The 19,132-nt window shown below is 43.3% G+C and overlaps 1 protein-coding gene across 2 annotated transcripts in view; it reads right to left on the reverse strand.

The window, feature by feature from the left end:
* Positions 1-5,923: 5,923 nt before the first annotated feature.
* slc35c2 (solute carrier family 35 member C2) overlaps positions 5,924-19,132 on the reverse strand; it is a 37,078-nt gene continuing 23,869 nt past the window's right edge. The window contains exons 6-9 of one of the 2 annotated variants that reach the window (XM_070895943.1): positions 18,918-19,001; positions 14,275-14,450; positions 12,354-12,483; positions 5,924-10,930 (exon numbers count right to left, since the gene is read on the reverse strand). In XM_070895943.1, coding sequence (XP_070752044.1) covers positions 10,803-10,930; positions 12,354-12,483; positions 14,275-14,450; positions 18,918-19,001 — 518 coding nt within the window. In that variant the 3' untranslated portion in view covers positions 5,924-10,802. Of the gene's footprint in view, positions 10,931-12,353; positions 12,506-14,274; positions 14,451-18,917; positions 19,002-19,132 lie in introns of those variants that run through there. The other variant, XM_070895945.1, reaches the window with a different exon arrangement.

A 19,132-nucleotide genomic window follows, 5' to 3' on the forward strand; every position in this document is an offset into this window, starting at 1 on the left:
TCTGACAGGATTGGACAGGTTAGATGCAGGAAGAATGTTCCCGATGTTGGGGAAGTCCAGAACCAGGGGACATAGTCTAAGGATAAGGGGTAAGCCATTTAAGACTGAGATGAGGAGAAACTTCTTCACTCAGAGAGTTGTTAACCTGTGGAATTCCCTACCGCAAAGAGTTGTTGATGCCAGTTCATTGGATATATTCAAGAGAGAGTTTGATATGGCCCTTACGGCTAAAGGGATCAAGGGGTATGGAGAGAAAGCAGGAAAGGGGTACTGAGGTGAACGATCAGCCATGATCTTATTGAATGGTGGTTTAGGCTCAAAGGGCTGAATGGCCTACTCCTGCACCTATTTTCTATGTTTCTAAACTCGAATCCCTTTGTAACAAAAGCCAACAAAGCATTTGCTTTCCTAATTGCTTGCTGTAGAAGCAGAAAAAACAATAAAATGTGAAACAGGCAGTGGTCGTTGAGTTTGTGTGAGTGAACAGCTGTTTGTAGAGGGTTACTAAATGCTGAGATGCACATGTTTAAACTACTGAGGGATGAATGACCTTTAACTAAACAGGCAATGGAACTCCCCATAATCCAGTTTAAATAATTCCAATTAAGGTTCCATTCATTTTGATTCCAAATATAGTACAATCTCAGGACTTTCTGTCCCAAAACAACCTGGCGCTAGTGATGGAGGATTGTCAGAAAAATCACTCCTCAATAAGCATTATATCTTGTGATCTGCTTTCAGGTACACATAGGTGCCATTTGGATTCCAATCCCACTAAATTGAGGTTAGTGAGCCGTATCAAATGGGCACCTGACCAGGTGGTTGATATGACTGGTCCAGTTAAGCCTCAGGGCACCAGTGACCCCGCCCGGCTGGTTGATGATGGTGCTGTCATCAAAGAAACAGCTGAAGATGGTTGAGACAAGGATGCTGACCTGAGAGCTAATGGAACAATGTTGTGAACTGTGATGATTGGCGTCCGACAACCACAGACATCTTCCTGTGCATCAGATTTAACTCCAGCCACTGGAAAGTTCCCTCGTTGACCTCCCCTCCCCACAGTTGACCTATCTTGGTGCGATGTTCAGTCAAATGCTGCTTTGAAGTTAAAGGTAGTTGTTTTTGCCTCTCCTTTGGCATTCAGCTCTTGGATCCACATTGCCAATCATACTGCCCATCATTACTAGAGATTGTAGAGCGACGCGAGTTCGGGGCCCAGAAGAGGCGAGGGCCCAGAGGCAGCCCGGCCAGCCCACACTGCGATATGTGTGCGCACGAGGTCCGTGCAGCAGAACTTGTCCCCAGTTGTCTTGGTCAATCCTTGCCAGTGGAACAAGACCTAGCTCTGTCAAGCCCGTGTGGTGGCTGGTGTGCAACGGCCACCACACGTTAAAAAAATCCACACACAGGCATCTTCAACATGTAGTTCGGGACCTGGAATGTCAGGACTTTTTATTGAAACACCTGTGAGCTCATTCCTTTTTGGTGTGGAAGCAAGTCATCCTCGATATGAGGGACCGCCTAAGAAGAATAAGTTTTCATTACTAGACAGATCCAATTAAGTCATGGTTACACTAACAAATGCCATGGAATGATAAATCAACTATGGACAAAGGAGGTCAGGCAGCATCTGTGGAGAGGAAGCAGAATTAACGTTTTGGGCCGATGACCCTTCTGACGACCCAAAACATTAACTCTGCTTTCTCTCCACAGATGCTGCCTGACCTGCTGAGATTTTCAGCATTTTCTGTTTTTATTCCAGATTCCAGCATTCACAGTATTTTGCTTTTGTATGGACCACGGAACAAGATACAGAGTGACAACCATTGCTTATTAAGGAATGAAGGAAAAACTTGCATGTATATGCAGCCCAGATACATCCTTGGCTTTGTATGTCAGTGGATTTTTCTTATGCTATTTAAGTGGTGATTGATTGTGTAAATTCCCCCGCCTCCATGAGTAATCAGATGCAGCTGAAGTTTAGAAACAATGGTTTTGAAAGAAGTATTGCTAGAAGTAGCAATAATAATATGAACAACTTTCCCAATTAGATCAAGATTGCATATTTATGATGATTGTATCTCGTCTGGATGAACTAAGAAGCTACCATAATTTCAATCAATTTTTTTCTGGTCGTTCCTTCAAATAATTATAAAATCTTGGTAAAGGACCAGAGTGGCTGAATTGATCAGTTCATTGACCAATATGTTGTCAAATTTCACATTTTAAGTGGTAAGAGTGTTAAGTGAGAAGATGGCAGCAGGAGACCTGCTCTCGGCAATGCCATGGATCCCAGCTATTGGGATGGGATTATGATAAATATTCTAAGGAAGTAGTCAAGCATCCCAGTTCGCTTTGCACCAGTAGTGGAAAGGGGAGAAACTGAGTCGTAACGCTGTGTGTGAGCAAAAGATAGTTTGAGAACTCAATGACAGGGAATAGATTAGAGGACTTGTTGCTAAGAGACCCACATACCTGAAAGGCTGGGAGACTAAGGAGGTGACAGGACGTGAGGCCAGTATTCTGATATCAGAAGCTCACGCATTCCTGAGGGGTACAACCAGATTGAGGATGAATCAGCCGCAGAGCGTGGTCCCGGTGAAGCCAGCTTTCACAGACTCAGCATAGGGGTGGAATCAACGACAGAGATAGGAACAGAGATGTGTACGTGCAGCCCAAGGTAGTCAAATAGTGAAAAGATAGATCCTGAAAATTAGAGAGCTCATGGTACAGTCAGGAAGTCCTTAGCCCAGTGATGGAAGTTGAGCTCATCTTGAAGGCCTAGGAACCAGGTTGTATTATTTAGGATCATAGAATAGAATCATAGAATGGTTACAGCACAGAAGGAGGCCATTCGGCCCATCCAGCCTGTGCCGGCTCTCTGCAAGAGCACTTCAGCTTGACCCACTCCCCCGCCCTTTCCCCATAGACTTGATTTTTTTTCTTCCTTCAGGTACATATCCAATTCCCTTTCGAAGGCCACAACTGAATCTGCCTCCACCACCCTTTCAGGCAGTGTATTCCAGACCCTAACCACTCACTTCGTAAAAAGATTTTTCCTCATGTCGCCTTTGGTTCTCCTGTCAATCATCTTAATCTGTGTTCTAAATTCCCCAGCCAGGGGAAATATTTTCTCAGCATTAACCCTGTCAATTCCCTTAAGAATTTTATATATTTCAATTAGATCACCTCTCATTCTTCTGGGCAATATAGGCCTATTCTACTCAATCTCTCCTCATAGAGCAATCCCCTCATCCCAGGAACCAGTCTATTGAACCTTCGTTGCACTTGCTTTGGCAAGTATGTCTTTCCTTAGGTAAGGAGACCAGAACTCTACACAGTACTCCAGGTGTTGCCTCACCAATGCCCTGTATGATTGTAGTAAGACTTCTTTACTCTTATACTCTAATCCCTTTGTAACAAATGCTAACATACCATGTGAATTCCTAATTGCTTGTTGTACCTGCATGTTAACTTTCTGTGATTCATGTATAAGGACACCTAGGTCCCTCAGAATGCAAACATTTCCCAGTCTCTCACCATTCAAAAAGAATTCTGCTTTTTTGTTTTTCCGACCAAAATGGATAACTTCCCACGTTCCCACATTGCATTTGCCATGTTCTTGCCCACTCAGTCAACATGTTTATATCTCTGCAGCCTTTGCGTCCTCTTCACTGCTTACATTCCCATCTAACTTTGTATCATCAGCAAACTTGGATACATTACATTCAGTCTCTTCATCCAAGTCATTAATATAGATTGTGGCCCCAGCACTGATCCTTCCAGTACCATACTAGTTACAGCCTACCAACCCAAAAAAATCCTGTTTATTCCTACTCTCTGTTTTCTGTCCATTAATCAATCTCAATCCATACTAATATATCACCCCAATCCCATGTGCTTCTCCAGTCTATCCATGTAACTGAAGTCCCTCATCCCTAGAATCATTCTGGTAAATATTTTCTGCACCCTCTCGAAGGCCTTCACATCCACTCTCTCTAAGGCCTTGGCAGCGTGGCGGCATACCACTCCAGGGAGCAGCACGTGCTGGAGCAGGAGAGCAACAGCAGTGAAGAGTGATGTTACCAAGATCCATGTCGGTGATTGGAGCGTGGGCAGTTCCAGGAGTGGCGAGGTCGGGGCGAAGCAGCAATGAGAGATTGTACAGGGGCATGATCGCTGCCCAGCAGAGGTGTGGGTTCAGGGCTCAGAAGAGGCAAAGGCCCAGAGGCAGCACTGACCAGCCCACATTGCGATGTGTGTGTGCACTAGGTCCATGCAGCAGAGCTGGTCTCCAGTTGTCTTGGTTAATCCTTGCCACTGGACCAAGACCAAGCTCTGTTAAGCCCGTGTGGTGGCTGGTGTGCAACGGTTACCACATGTTAAAAAAATCCAAGCACAAGCATCTTCCACCCTTCAAGATTTAGTTTGGACCAGGAATTTTAGGTCCATCATTGAAACACCTGTGAACTTTTTGACGTGGAAGCAAGTCATCCTCAATTCGAATGACTGCCTATGATGATGATGTTTCCTGTCACTTAGCCAATTTTGTATCCATGCTGCCAATGTCCCTTTTATTCCATGGGCTTCAACTTTGCTGGCAAGCCTATTATGTGGCACTTGATCAAATGTGCTTGTTATTTATTGTTAATTATGGAGAACAGTTGTATAAGAACAATATTGTTATTAGTCAATATATTAAAGCTTGTTGATTAAAACCACTCAGGCCAGAATCACGTGGAAGTTATTGTTGGAGGACTAACGGCCCTTTGTTGCGACAGTAACCTATTTCAATTCGGCCCAGCATCCCTTTTTGTCTCTCTAATCTCTCCTGCCTTCCACAGACCTTCCCTTTTATTCTTTCTTCCCCTCCCCTTTCAGTGCTTGTTAAGAATCTGTTCTTTCCGAACACCGTTCTGGCGAAGGGTCGTCGATCCGAAACACTAACTCTGCTTTCTCCACAGATGCTGCCTGACCCGCGCAGATTTCCAGCATTTTCTGTTTTTATTCCAGATTCCAGCATCCGCAGTATTTTGTTTTTGAATAAATCCTCTTGTAGGATATTAAACAGAAAGGCTGGAACTCCATCAGGGAAAGACCAATTACAATGTCATCAGAACCTAAAGATCAGCATGCACCTTAATGAGTCTTTGATTGCCTGGCACTGGGGGGCAATTGTGGCAGGGGGTGGCATCACTTGGACTTGCTCACAACCTTCACCTTCCTTAATGAGCCCAGAGACAACCATCAACACGGAGGTACTTGACATCTATAGAATCAGCCCTTAATGTTCCAAAAAGAAACGTTTGGGCTCAAACTCGAGGCTTACACCTTCACGTATTGTTAAACCCAACATGTTCCTGAGCCTTATTAGTTTCTTGGCATGAAAGAGCATGGCCAGAGGCTCTGTTCTGGATGTCAGGGCATCTCAGAAACACGCAAGAGGATTTTGTGTCTACATCAAATACAGCCGGGAACTGTATTTCACTAGCACCCGAATATTTTTGATGCGACTTACAGCGATGTTTACTGCACATGGCCTCAGATCCCTTGTACAGCTTACTTTACCTTTCTACAGATTTGCCCAATAAACACATTACAGGAAAGCTGTGCTGTTTCTCTGCTCGCCATCACCCAGCCTCCTTAATTCCTCATCGGGGAAACTAGACTTTTGACCTCTTCAGTAATTGTAATTAGTAATTTTCAACAGAAAAGATGATTGTTAACTGGTGGAACCAGTCTCCTGCAATCTTATACAGCAAAAATAGTAACTGTGTTTTTCCGCGGCCAATTTGGAGCACGGGTTTAACAGTCCTACAGAACCTATGGAGCTCTAAAGGCGATTTCAGGAAAAGCATTTCTCCTCCCTAGGGATATTTAACAATGTCTACCATCACCATCAATATCTGCAGATCAGCCACTGTTGAAATGTACTGAAATGATATTTATTTGGTTTTAAGAGGCGCATAAGTAATCACAATTCAGAGATCAGGTATCATTAAAACAACTAATTATTTCAAATGAGTTACATATGACTGAAACACACAACTAGCAGCTCATTAAGTTCCACACCTGACCCGAAAGAAAAGACTTAGATTTATATAGCGCCTTTCACAACCACCAGACGTCTCAAAGTGCTTTACAACCAATGAAGTACTTTGGGAGTGTAGTCACTGTTGTAATGTGGGGAAGGTGGCAGCCAATCTGCACACAGCAAGCTCCCACAAACAGCAATGTGATAATGACCAGATTTTGTTATGTTGATTGAGGGATAAATATTGGCCAGGACACTGGGGATAATAGGTACAGAATGTTGCTCGAGAACTATTTTGCTGCAATATTGACCAAGAAAGACCCAATAATCAACAGCAGTCATGGGATGCAGGTTTGTGCCTGCAATTCCCCACACAAGATCCTGGACTAGATTAGGACGTAATGGCAGGGAGCAGAAGATAAGGCTAGACGCTTCCCCTTAGGGGAGACATAATGACTACATTACTGTCTTGCTCACTCCTGTATAGACCACACTTATGCCCTGCCCCTAGAATACAAAAGTAAACAAAATCCCGTTCCCGAGGTCAAACTTGTGTGGCAGACTTAAACGGAGCCACATGTGTTCATTAAAAGCAGGAGTGATTTCATAAGTAAAATATTTGACAGCTATTTTAAAAAAGCAGTTTAAGTAACTGAAATTAAAAAAAATATACAGATCATCAGGGAACGACAGAGATCCGGAGGAATTGAATAAATACTTGGAAGCAGAAACATTTACAGGGCTCTGGAGAAAGAGCAGAGTGGGATTAATTGGATCGCTCTTTCAAAGAGCGGGCACAGGCACGATGGGCTGAATAGTCTCCTTCTGTGCTGTATCATGGAAGGGCGAGAGACAGAGGGACAGCAGAGGAGGGAGAGAGGGGGTAATAGATTAAAAGACTTAACATTTCAGGTGGAATCTTTCTGAAGTTCTCAGTTGAAGAGAGCTGGGTTAATGAGGCAAAGGTGATTTAGACTCACTGCCCTGGCACATCTCCAGGTGCGTTCCTGCACTATTGCAAATCCCCTGGGAGGACAGACGCACCAACGTCTGTGTTCTCGCTCAGGCCAACATCCCCAGCATCAAAGCACTGACCACACTCGACCAGCTCCGTTGGGCAGGCCGCATCGTCCGCATGACCGACACGAGACTCCCAAAGCAAGCGCTCTACTCAGAACTCCTACACAGCAAGCGAGTCCCAGGTGGGCAGAGGAAACGTTTCAAGGACACCCTCAAAGCCTCCCTGATAAAGTGCATCATCCCCACCGACACCTGGTCCCAGACCGCACTAAGTAGAGGAAGAGCATCCGGAAGGGCGTTGAGTGCTTTGAGTCTCATCGCCGAGAGCATGCAGAAAACAAGCACAGGCAGCGGAAGGAGCGTGGGGAAAACCAGACTACCCACCCACCCTTTCCTTCAACCACTGTCTGTCCCACCTGTGACAGAGACTGTAATGCCTGTATTGGATTGTACAGTCAGCTGAGAACTCATTTTTGGAGTAGAAGCAAGTCTTAGGATTTTGAGGGACTGCCGATGATGATGATGGTCTGCTTTGCTCAATCCTAGTCCCCAATAAGGGATGATCCCAATACCATCAGCCTTACCCAAATGTACAGATCTAGCTGTCCTTGCAAGTAATGAAATGTGCCACAATCGCATAATCAGCAAAATCTTGCTGCTCTTAATAAAAATTGAAGAGGAAGGTGGGGGATGTCCTGCAATTTTCATTTGAGTCCACAGTCAACGGGAAAAAACATTGGAATATTTCTTGATTTCAATTCTTGTTGCTTGCGCATTTGAAAAATGAGTCAACTCTCCCAGTGTATCTAAATAATCTCCTCATGATTATATAATCATTTCCATATCAGTTGATTCCTGCTTTTGGAGCTGGGTGATAGTAATCCGTGTAGATGCCGACTGAAATATATGAAGTATCTGCCGCCATCTTAATTAAATCTGATACTTACTTCACTTGGAGCAAAAATAGTCAGTGGTAGTTCCCAATGTTCATACCTTGTTTCTATAGGAGCTTTGTGTTTTTTTAAAATGAAGTAGAATTAATTTAAATAGCTTGTGCAGTTCGTATTGGGGGGGGCGTGGCTAAGAGCTCAGCAAGTTTTTAAGTGAGTAATCGAGTACATTCTTGGAGGTACAAAGTAAGTTTGTGCAAGGGAGAGACTTCTTGAACTATGTGAGAGTGACTGAGTGAAACGTTAACAGAGCTCATCTTTGCTGAGACAAAGTAAAGAAGTCGATGGGGCGAATAGCTCCCTTGATTGTATGAAGTCAGTTTGGCCCAAACAAATCTAATTAGAATGTGAGAATTAGTTCCAATTAATGTTGTCTAGAATATCATATAGCAGTTAGGAGCAAAGTAATGGCAGATCAGGAGTTAGGCTAGTGATATGGCATGTATTATGTGGCATGCCCTGGATTTGCAAAGTATCCAGGAACTGCTGGAGATAATGCAGGGAGCCTCAGAGTTGTGTTGTTCTAACAGAAGAGTATTGAGCTCGACGACCAAATGATTGCGCTCTGCAACATATGTAGGGAGAATTTCACGGACACATTCCAGAGGGTGGTTACCCCACAGATGGAGAAGAATAGCGAAACAGAGGAAGGGGCGGGAGTGACTGCCTGAAAGAGGTAGGGAGTACACAGGACATGAAAACCCTGTGGATTATCCAATCAGTATACTGTTCCCAACACTCATGATGCGAACAATCAAGAGCAACGCCATGGCACAAGGGGTTACACATGGGTAAAAGAGACTCTAAGAGACACAAGACTCAGACAATTCTATAACTTGGCCCGTTCTGCAGCCCTGACCAGGGATCATGGACAGTCAACCCCCAGGTGCCAGGGTAAGGGACATAATCGAATAGGTGGTAAAACGTTTGAAAAGGAAGGGAAATCAGCCAGAAGTCACAGCACAGAAAGGTTATGATATTAAAAAGGGACAGATAGCGTAAAGAGAGAGAAACTATTTCTGGTACATAGTCTAAAAATTATAGCCAGGTTTTTCAGGAGTGAAGTTAGGAAACACTTCTATACGCAAGGGGTGGCAGAAGTTTGGAACTCTATTCCGCAAATGCAATTGATGCTAGGTAAATTGTTAATTTTAAATCAGAGTTCGATAGATTTTTGTTAACCAAAGGTATAAAGGGATATGGGGCAAAGGCAGGTATATGGAGTTCGGTCACAGATCAGCCACGATCTTCTTGAATGGCAGAACACGTTCAAGGGGCTAAATGGTCTACTCCTGTTCCTATATTCCTATGAACCAGTGACACAGGAAAAGAGTAGAAGGGAGATCTTACAGAAAGAACTTGAGGAGCATGATCTAAAGTACACATCTGCAAGGGTAGTCCCAGTACTATGTACACACTGGACAGGTTAGGGAGAAACATACAAATATCTCAATACCTGGGATTATTTAAGATTTTTGAGGGAATAGATGAATTGAATCTCTGATATGTTCAACACTGCCATAAGCTCTAGAACCAGAGGACAGAAGCTCAAACTTGGAAGGAAGAAAGGAAGGTGCACAGTTAATTTAGATTTATCTACTTAATGCACAGGACAGCGAATATGTGGAACAGAGTATCCAGGAAGGCAAATGGTCTGGACAAATTTAAGGGAGAATTGGTCAGATATTTGCGGAAGTGGTCATCGAGTGGAAAATTAGTGTCTTTTCTAGGCGTATGTTTTTCTATGTGCCATTGATAGGGCTTTACTGTATTGTTTAATCACAAAACAGGGAATTATAGAAGCTTAAAAATAACACTAAATGTCACAAGGAAACCTGCCCATCACATATCTTAAAATACCAACGTAATTTTCCATGTATAACCAGCACTTTCTTGGTTTCCAATTATGTCGGATAAACTTGGGCTTTGTATCTACTGTCCAAATATAAACAGTGTGTTAGATATAGTGAACATGTCGGGGTCCTTTTTTTCAATAAACATTTTTAGATGGACCATAGACTGGATTTCTGGATCATTTTCTCCATGTAGAAGGCTCACGTTGTATGAGAAAGTAGGCTAACTTAAGCTCAAATCAAATGAAGTCAAATCAAACTTAAGCTCCATTAAGACAACTCCACTGATATTTGGTTACACCCATAGGATATAAAAAACAGATTATTTATACCCGTTATAATTTCCTGTCTATACAAATCAGTCACAGTGGCTTTTTGTTACTTTCCTAACTATAATCATTTCAATTAACGTCAGTGTTGCCATCAGGCTTATTTAGTACATTGGTATCAACAACCTACAGATAAAAGAAAATTCACTTGGGACATGGTGTTTCAGTATTGCATAATACATCTCGCACAAAACTCTTAATTCACCACCTCCAGTTGCTGGCATGACCTTCAGCAACAGATTGTAACCAGCAGTACTTTTTCCCGGTGATGTACAGCTCAAATATTCTCTCCAAGGACAACCCAAATCTGGATGGTCCAAAACCATAAGTGAGCAGGTGGGTGTGTTTTCCCACAGTTCAAACAGACATGCAAAAAACTCCACACATCATAGTGACGAAACTGAAGACGCTTTTACCGGTATCCCAATACTTACACTGGGTCAGGGGGACAAGTCCATTCTCGATGCAAGAGGTGCCAAACAAACTAGTTCCAATCATGGACTGAAATACATAGACACAAAGTTTAAAGCATAATACAGGCACATCTTTGCACAGCAAATGTAAATCATGTGAAGCAGAACCCTGGGATCCTCTACAGCATAGACACAAGGAGTCATCACTGGTGTACAACATCCTCCTCTTCACTGTCCTCGTTTGCCTGTCCATTCCTTAGCAGTAGCTCCATATCAATATCAGTTGCTGCCTTATCCTGGAGTTTATCCGTCCTTTTGTCTTTGGGTGAGTCTGAGAAAGGAGAAAGACAACAATAGAAAAGCAAAGTAATTGGGACTCTGAACTTGGATGAAATTGGGAGCAAGACTCTGCTATGAGTTATAATGTGCATTCCATTGGTTAATTTTTGGCCCTGTGATATTACTTTGTAAGTATTCATAATTTATATCACATCTATCAGACAGTACTTAACAATTAGATATTTTTGACATTTGAGGTATTCCAAGTAAAAATCTATATCTGTGCATTAAATTCTTTGAGACTGAATGAGGTGATGTGATCTCTCATGTTTCCTAACACAAGGATGTCCTGACGCTGCTTGTTCTGTAAGGGAGAGTAGCCCATGAGTTTCCCCGGAAAGAGAAAATTTAAAGACAAGTCACCCTCAGCATTAACAGAAACCCGCACTTACAAAAATAAGCTCAAAACAAGTTAAATCCCTCCTCACCCATGAACAAGTAAATCTGTTTTGACGGCACCCAAGCAGAACCAGTTGAAATACACCTTTCACACACAAACCTCCAAGTAAGGAAAATCCTCACTCGCAGAGCTCATGGTGAAGACAAGTCTCGAAGTCCTGAGTTATGTGCTCTCTACTTCTGGCCACTTGAGCACCCTGATTTTAATCGTTCCACCATTGGCTGCCGCGCCTTCAGCTGCCAAGGCCCTAAGCTCTGGAATTCCCTCCCTAAACCTTTCCACCTCTCTTTCCTCCTTTAAGACACTCCTTAAAACCTACTTCTTCTGCCCTAATATCCCATGTGGCCTGGTGTCAAATTTTGTTTGATAATGCTCCTGTGTATGTTAAAGGCGCTGTGTAAATACAAATTGTTATCTGATGGTAGCTAATTTAACCCGCTATGCCCCTTCTAAATGGAAAGAAAAGCAGAGTACAGAAATATCATTTTACACTGAAAGTGCCTCATGTGCTGTGTGTTTTCAGGCTACTGGTCGCTCCATTAAAACATTTTACAATTGATGTTATTTGTTCTTGGGATGTGGGCAATACGGGCAAGGCAGTATTTATTGTCCATCGCTAGAGGACATTAAGTCAACCACTTTTATTTTTAATTAAAGCGTGTGGGAGTGGACCACTCCAGACCATCCTGGCATGGCAGGTCCCTTTCCAAAAAGACATCTGTGAACCAGTTTGGTTTTTACAACAATCCGGCAGCTTCAATGGTCAATATTTCTGGTGCCCACCCACAAATTACAAGATTTAGTGAATTCAATTCACAACTTAAGCCCACAACAGCTAGGTTACTAATCTAGTACCATAACCACTAGGCTACTTTATTGATTCCCAGTTCATAAACCAATAAATATGTAACCTTACCATTTGGCATTTTTACTGAAAGCAAAATAAATGAAAACGCTTTGCATTCATACCACTACACCAAGACTTAGCTTGAAGTTCAAAAAGAAATATCTTTACCTTCTGAATAAATGATTTTAAGTGCAACGTGTAATGAGATTCCAGAGAGACACATTGCAAATCCCAACCAGTTTAACGTGCTCAGCTGATCACCCATCACATGGCTGGCAAGGACCAGTGTGCACACTTCCTGCAAGAGAAACACAAAGCTCCTTTGGGAGCCATTTCCACAAGCTTGCTCTCCTTCCAGTACATATAAAGCACATTCCAAAAACAAACTCAAGCTTTTTTTCCCCATCACTTAATACTGGCTAAAATGGATTTTCTTCCCAGTTTCAATTGCCGGCAATTCAATAGTTTGTTGCTTTGGTTTGGCCACAAACAGGAAAGAAAGGACAACTAAAGTACTATTCACTTACTGCAGGTGTACTTACCTTCCTTCTTCTAATACAGTATAACCTCCATAGACAAATAGGATATTTAGGTGCATGGGGAAAAGTAGTGATGATGGCCAGTTATAAGTTTTGGGAGCATCTAAATGTTGTTAAGGCAAGATAGAGTGCAAACAAAGTACTAGGGTTAATTTTCAGCAGAATAGAATGCAAAAAGCAGGAAGGTAATGTTAAATTTATATAGAACCTTGGTTGGACCAAACTTGGAATACAGTGTGCAGTTCTAGTCGCTATACGACAAAAACAACATTGAAGCACTGGATAAAGTGCAGAAAAGGATGTTATGGGAATTGAGAGGATGCAACTATCAGGAAAGATTGAGCAGGCTGGGGCTTTGTTCTCCATTTAAAAAAGATTAAGAGGAGACCCGATAGAAGTATTTAAAATTATGAAGCCATTCTCCAGGATGGATGTGGAGAAACTTTCCACGTGTGGGAGTGTCCAGAGCAAGGTGGCATAAATATGATAACCACTAACAGGTCAAATAAAGATTATAGGAATTTCTTTGCCTGGAGAGTGGTAAGAATGTGGAACTCGCTGCCACATGGAGTGATTGAAGCACAGAGCATTGTTGTATTTAAGGGAAGGTTTGATGCACACACGAGGGAGTAGGGAAGAGAGAGATACGAGGGGCAGTGTGGGAAAAGGCACAACGAGACGAAACCTGTGGAATATAAACACTGACATAGACCAGTTGGGCCAAATGGCCTACTCTGTGCTGTAGATTCTATCCAGAGGCCTATTTGCACATCTAGTCTTTTTCTGCAACATATCCTCGGCAGGTGCATGGCCCAGGTGTACGGGGGGGTTGGCGAATAGAATATCCTATTTGTGTGTGGAGACTAATCAAAGGAGGTTTTTAAAAAAAAATATAGATCTTCAATCTTGTTTTTTTTTTTAAGTATCTGGAAGTTTAAAGTCACAACTTAAACTTGCATTTTAGTTATCATTGTTTAAAAGAAGATATGCAACCCAGAAAAATCAAACATAGCTGTCCATTCATGAAACTATTCAACTGAAACCCATGACGTTTTCCCAGGATCCGTTCGCTTTGTGCAAGTTTCAGCCCTTCACAGATAAGAACGTGAATATTTACAAGAGTTTACTAACAATACCCATCAACATATTCCTCTATTCATTTCCCCCTCATGTGTTTATCTAGCTTACCCTTAAATCCACCTATGCTATTCGCCCTGTCACACACTTTCTAGCAGGAGTTACTGGATAGCCATATACAAAATTTTTTTAAATTTTTTTTAAAAACATCTTTGCACACATCAATAACACGATTACAGTGCAGACTGAACAATGGGCCAATATAGAGATTTGTTGAAGGGTCACACCTTAATCACAAAGCTAAATTTCTCTTTCAAATGCTGAGTAATCCAGTATGCATTCTTATATTGAGATGTTTTTAGTTCACACTTCCAGCATCCACAGTTCTTTCTGCCTCCATCGTTTAGACACATACTTTGCGATCGTGACAACAACATTGTCATGCGGAAAGGTTCGAGACTGAAGTGGCTCACCTTAAAAATACCCGCTATAGATAGAGTCAGGCTGGAGGTTTTAGAGACCAATAGGAATTCAGAGAAGCATAGTCCAAATGCCAGAAATCCTCCTGCAGCCAATACAAACATTATATGCAGCAAAGTCGAGGCCTCATGGTAACGAAACAATCTCTCTGAAGCAGACAGGCTTAATCCTTGAGAAAGGGAAAACTCAATGTTAGTAGAGCACAGAGGACCAGCTAAGCTACTAGTGATTGTAAATCTAAATATTTTAAATTGAAATTCAATGTTTTTTTTATTCGTTCATGGGATGTGGGCGTCGCTGGCAAGGCCGGCATTTATTGCCCATCCCTAATTGCCCTCGAGAAGATGGTGGTGAGCCGCCTTCTTGAACCGCTGCAGTCCATGTGGTGAAGGTACTCCCACAGTTCCAGGATTTTGACCCAGCGACGATGAAGGAACGGCGATATATTTCCAAGTCAGGATGGTGTGTGACTTGGGAGGGGAACGTGGAGGTGATGGTGTTCCCATGCACCACAGTATGCCGGCGGTGAATAGAGTGAACGTTTAAGGTGGTGATAGAGTGCCAATCAAGCAGGCTGTTTTGTCCTGGATGATGTTGAGCTTCTTGAGCGTTGTTGGAGCTGCACTAATCCAGGCAAGTCCATCACTCTCCTGACTTGTGCCTTGCAGATGGTGGAAAGGCTTTGGGGAGTCAGGAGGTGAGATACTCACCGCAGAATACCCAGCCTCTGACCTGCTCATGTTGCCACGGTATTTATGTGGCTGGTCCAGTTAAGTTTCTGGTCAATATTGACCCCCAGGATATTGATGGTAGGGGATTCAGCAACGGTAATGCCGTTGAATGTCAAAGAACGGTGGTTACTCTCGCTTGTTGGAGATGGTTATTGCCTGGCAATTATGTGGTGTGAATGTTACTTGCCACTTATCAGCCCAAGCCTGAATGTCGTCCAGGTCTTCCTGTATGTGGGCATGCACTGCTTCATTATCTGAGGAGATGTGAATGGAACTGAACACTGTACAGTCATCAGCGAACATCCCCACTTCTAACCTTATGATGAAGGCAAGGTCATTAATGAAGCAGCTGAAGATGGTTGGGCCTAGGATACTGCCCTGAGGAACTCCTGCAGCGCTGTTCTGAGACTGTGATGAATGACCACCAACCACCATAACCATCTTCCTTTATGCTAGGTATGACTCCAGCCAGTGGAGAGGTTTCCCCCTGATTCCCATTGACTTCAGTTTTACTAATGCCACACTCGGTCAAATGCTGCCTTGATGTCAAGGGCTGTTACTCTCACCTCACCTCTTCAATTCAGTTCTTTTGTCCATGTTTAGACCAAGGCTATAATGAGGTCTGAAGCCAAGTGGTCCTGGCGGAACCCAAACTGGGCATCGGTGAGCAGGTTGTTGGTGAGTAAGTGCTGCTTGATTGCACTGTTGATGATACCTTCCATCAGTTTGCTGATGATTGAGAGTAGACTGATGGGACAATAACTGGCCAGATTGGATTTGTCCTGTTTTTTGTGGACAGGACATAACTGGGCAGTTTTCCACATTGTTGGATAGATGCCAGTGTTGTAGCTGTACTGGGATAGCTTGGCTAGAGACGCAGCTAGTTTTGGAGCACAAGCCTTCAGCACGACAGCCGGGATGTTGTCGGGGCCCATAGCCTTTGCTGTATCCAGTGCACTCAGCCCTTTCTTGACATCACGTGGAGAGAATCGAATTGGCTGAAGACTGGCTTCTGTGATGGTGGGGATGCCAATATGGATCATCCACTTGGCACTTCTGGTTTTTTAGCATTTATGTAGTCCTGTGTTGTAGCTTCCCCAGGTTGGCACCTCATTTTTAGGTATGCCTAGTGCTTCCTGGTATGCTCTTCTATACTCCTCATTGGACCAGGGTTGGTCCCCTTGCTTGATGGTAATGGTAGAGAGGGGGATATGCCGGGCCATGAGGTTTCAGATTGTGATGGAAAACAATCCTGCTGCTGCTGATGGCCTACAGGCCTCATGGATGCCCAGTTTTGAGCTGCTAGATCTGTTCTGAATCTATACCATTTTGCATAGTGGTGTTGCCACACAACACGATAGAGGGTGTCCTCAGTGTGAAGATGGGACTTCTCGGTCAGTCGTGGTGCTACCGAGCCAATCGATGATGGACATTGAAGTCCCGCACCCAGAGTACTTTCTGTGCCCTTGCTACTCTCAGTGCCTCTTTCCAAGTGGTGTTCAACATGGAGGAATACTAATTCATCAGCTGAGGAAGGGCAGTAGGTGGTAATCGGCAGGAGGTTTCCTTGCCCATGCTTGACCTGAAGCCATGAGACTTCATGGGGTCTGGAGTCAATGTTGAGGACTCTCAGGGCCTCTCTCTCCCGACTGTATACACTGTGCCGCCACCCCTGGTGGGTCTGTCCTACCGGTGGGACAGGACATACCCAGGGATGTGATGGAGGAATCTGGGACATTGGCTGAAAGGTATGATTCTGTGAGTATGACTATGTCAGGCTGTTGCTTGACTAGTCTGGGGTACAGCTCTCCCAATTTTGGCACAAGTCCCCAGATGTTGGTGAGGAGCACTGGGCTTACAGCACAACACAATGTACAGCACAGAAACAGGCCATTCAGCCCAACTGGTCCATGCCACCGTTTATACTCCACATGATCCTCCTCCCACCACTCGTCATCTAACCCTATCAACATATTCTTATATTCCTTTTTCCCTGGGGTATAGAGTTCCACATTCTAACCACTATCTGGATAAAGAAGTTTCTCCTGAATTCCCCATTAGATTTATCAGTGACTATCTTATATTTATGACTTCTCGTTTTGGTCTCCCCACAAGTGGAAACATTTCTACATCATAGAAGTTTACAGCATGGAAGGAGGCCATTTCGACCCATCGTGTCCGTGCCAGGCATCTAAATCTACCCTATAAAACCCTTGGGTAATTTTAAAAACCTCTTAATGAGCCCCAGCCTGTTCAATGGTTTCCCGATAGGGATAACCTCTCAGTTATGGTATCATCCTTGTAAATCATTTTTGCGCCTTCTCCAGTGCTTCTATTATCCCTTTTATGATATGAGTCCAAAACTGTGCACACTAAATGTGGTGTAACCAAGGTTCTATACACATTTAACATAACTTCCCTAACATACAAAAGGATTTATTTTGCATTTCAGTGTCAGCTTGTCTCAGTGGTACTACTCACCTCCGAGTTGAAGATCAGAGGTTTATGCCATAGTCAAGGCTGACACTTCAGTGCAGTACTGAGGCAGTGCTACATTGCTGGAGGTGCAGTCTCCAGGAAGAGATGTTAAACTGAAACCTCACCTCAATGGCCAACATTCCTCCTTCAACCAACACCACCCACACAGATAAACTGATGGTTTATCTCACTTTGGGGTGTGCATGTTTGGTTGCCGTAAATAGCAAACGACTGCACATCAAGAAGTAAATAATTGGCAGAAGAGTGCTTTGGGATGTCCTGAGGGGACTGTCTAGCAACAGGGCTCTCTTAGTAAGGATGGAATGGGAGAGGAAGTGGCCGGGGGGGGGGGGGGGGGGGGAGGGCGGGGGGAGAAATAAGCGAAGGTGCGAGAAAACTGTCATCAAAAGTTGTATTTCAGTGTACCTCAACACATTCTACCTGTTGCCCAACAATTTGTACAGCAAAAGCACAGCAAACAGCACGAAGGGAAAATTTATTAACAAAAACAGCTAAGGTACCCGACTCATTAAATGGGGAACGTTGCTGATGAGAAGGCACATGAATATCAGGTGGACAGGGCTGTGATCCACTCAACAGTTTTCAAAACTCTCCGTCTAGTTACACGTGAAAATGGAACCCATGCATAACTACCGTCAGAAGAGAGGGGAAGAACCCGGTGCCATTTGGAGATTTTACTGAGCATGTCCCACTTCTATCAAACCCTGGTACTGCCTGCCCATTGTCCCCAAAAAGCTTCCCCCCAAATCTTACAACTCTTCTCCCAGTTCTCCGACACCCTTCCAACACTCTCGCACGCCACGCTTCTACTCCAAATATTCTTCCCATGACCTCATGCTCACTACTCTCACACAATGGCTCCCCTCCGCAATTCCCCCTGAACCCAAAACTTCTCCATTTTGCTCTGACCCTACCACCGCATTTCTAGTACTCCCACAGCCCAGGGCCACCCGTGTAACTCAAAACTTGCGACAGAGGAAGTAGGGATCTGCAGGCATAACAGTCTGCAAGACTTAATACATTATCCTTCCAGAGTGCTACAGCCTGGACAAACACCAGAGATCTATTGAACCCCAAAAGATTATTTTGTTTTATACCTCTAATTATTTAAAGATAGGGCTGTCAATCAATCAAGATCAAAACAACAATACTGCTTTGACATGTAGAAGTTTTTTCCAAACATAAAAAGATTTACACAAATATGACAACTTTGTAACACTTAATGTCGTGTCCCAAAAGGAGACTTATACAAAGTTTGCAATGAAAGCATGCAACACTCATTGCAGACCCACTAAGTAAGCAACAGAACACCATATGTACAGTGAATATAGTGAACTTTTGGACCTTGCTGTTCTTCACAGAAGTGTACAGTACATTGGCTATTATCCCAACAAAACTGCACATACCTTCATTGAATACAAACAGTGGGAAGAGGCCAATGAACATCAGTGGCTGGAGATGGTACATGGTGTCAATGGGATTCTGTAAACCTGAACAAAACAGATTAAAGTTTAGCCATTCCTTGGAAAACTGAAAATCTACTTCAATTTAAAAACATTTCTTTTTAAACTTTAAATGGTTTCGTAATAGCCAAAATAAAGCTGAAAACATGGAAATATAA

The sequence above is a fragment of the Pristiophorus japonicus genome, chromosome 12 (genome assembly GCF_044704955.1).
Source record: "Pristiophorus japonicus isolate sPriJap1 chromosome 12, sPriJap1.hap1, whole genome shotgun sequence".
Classification (NCBI taxonomy): Eukaryota; Metazoa; Chordata; class Chondrichthyes; family Pristiophoridae; genus Pristiophorus; species Pristiophorus japonicus.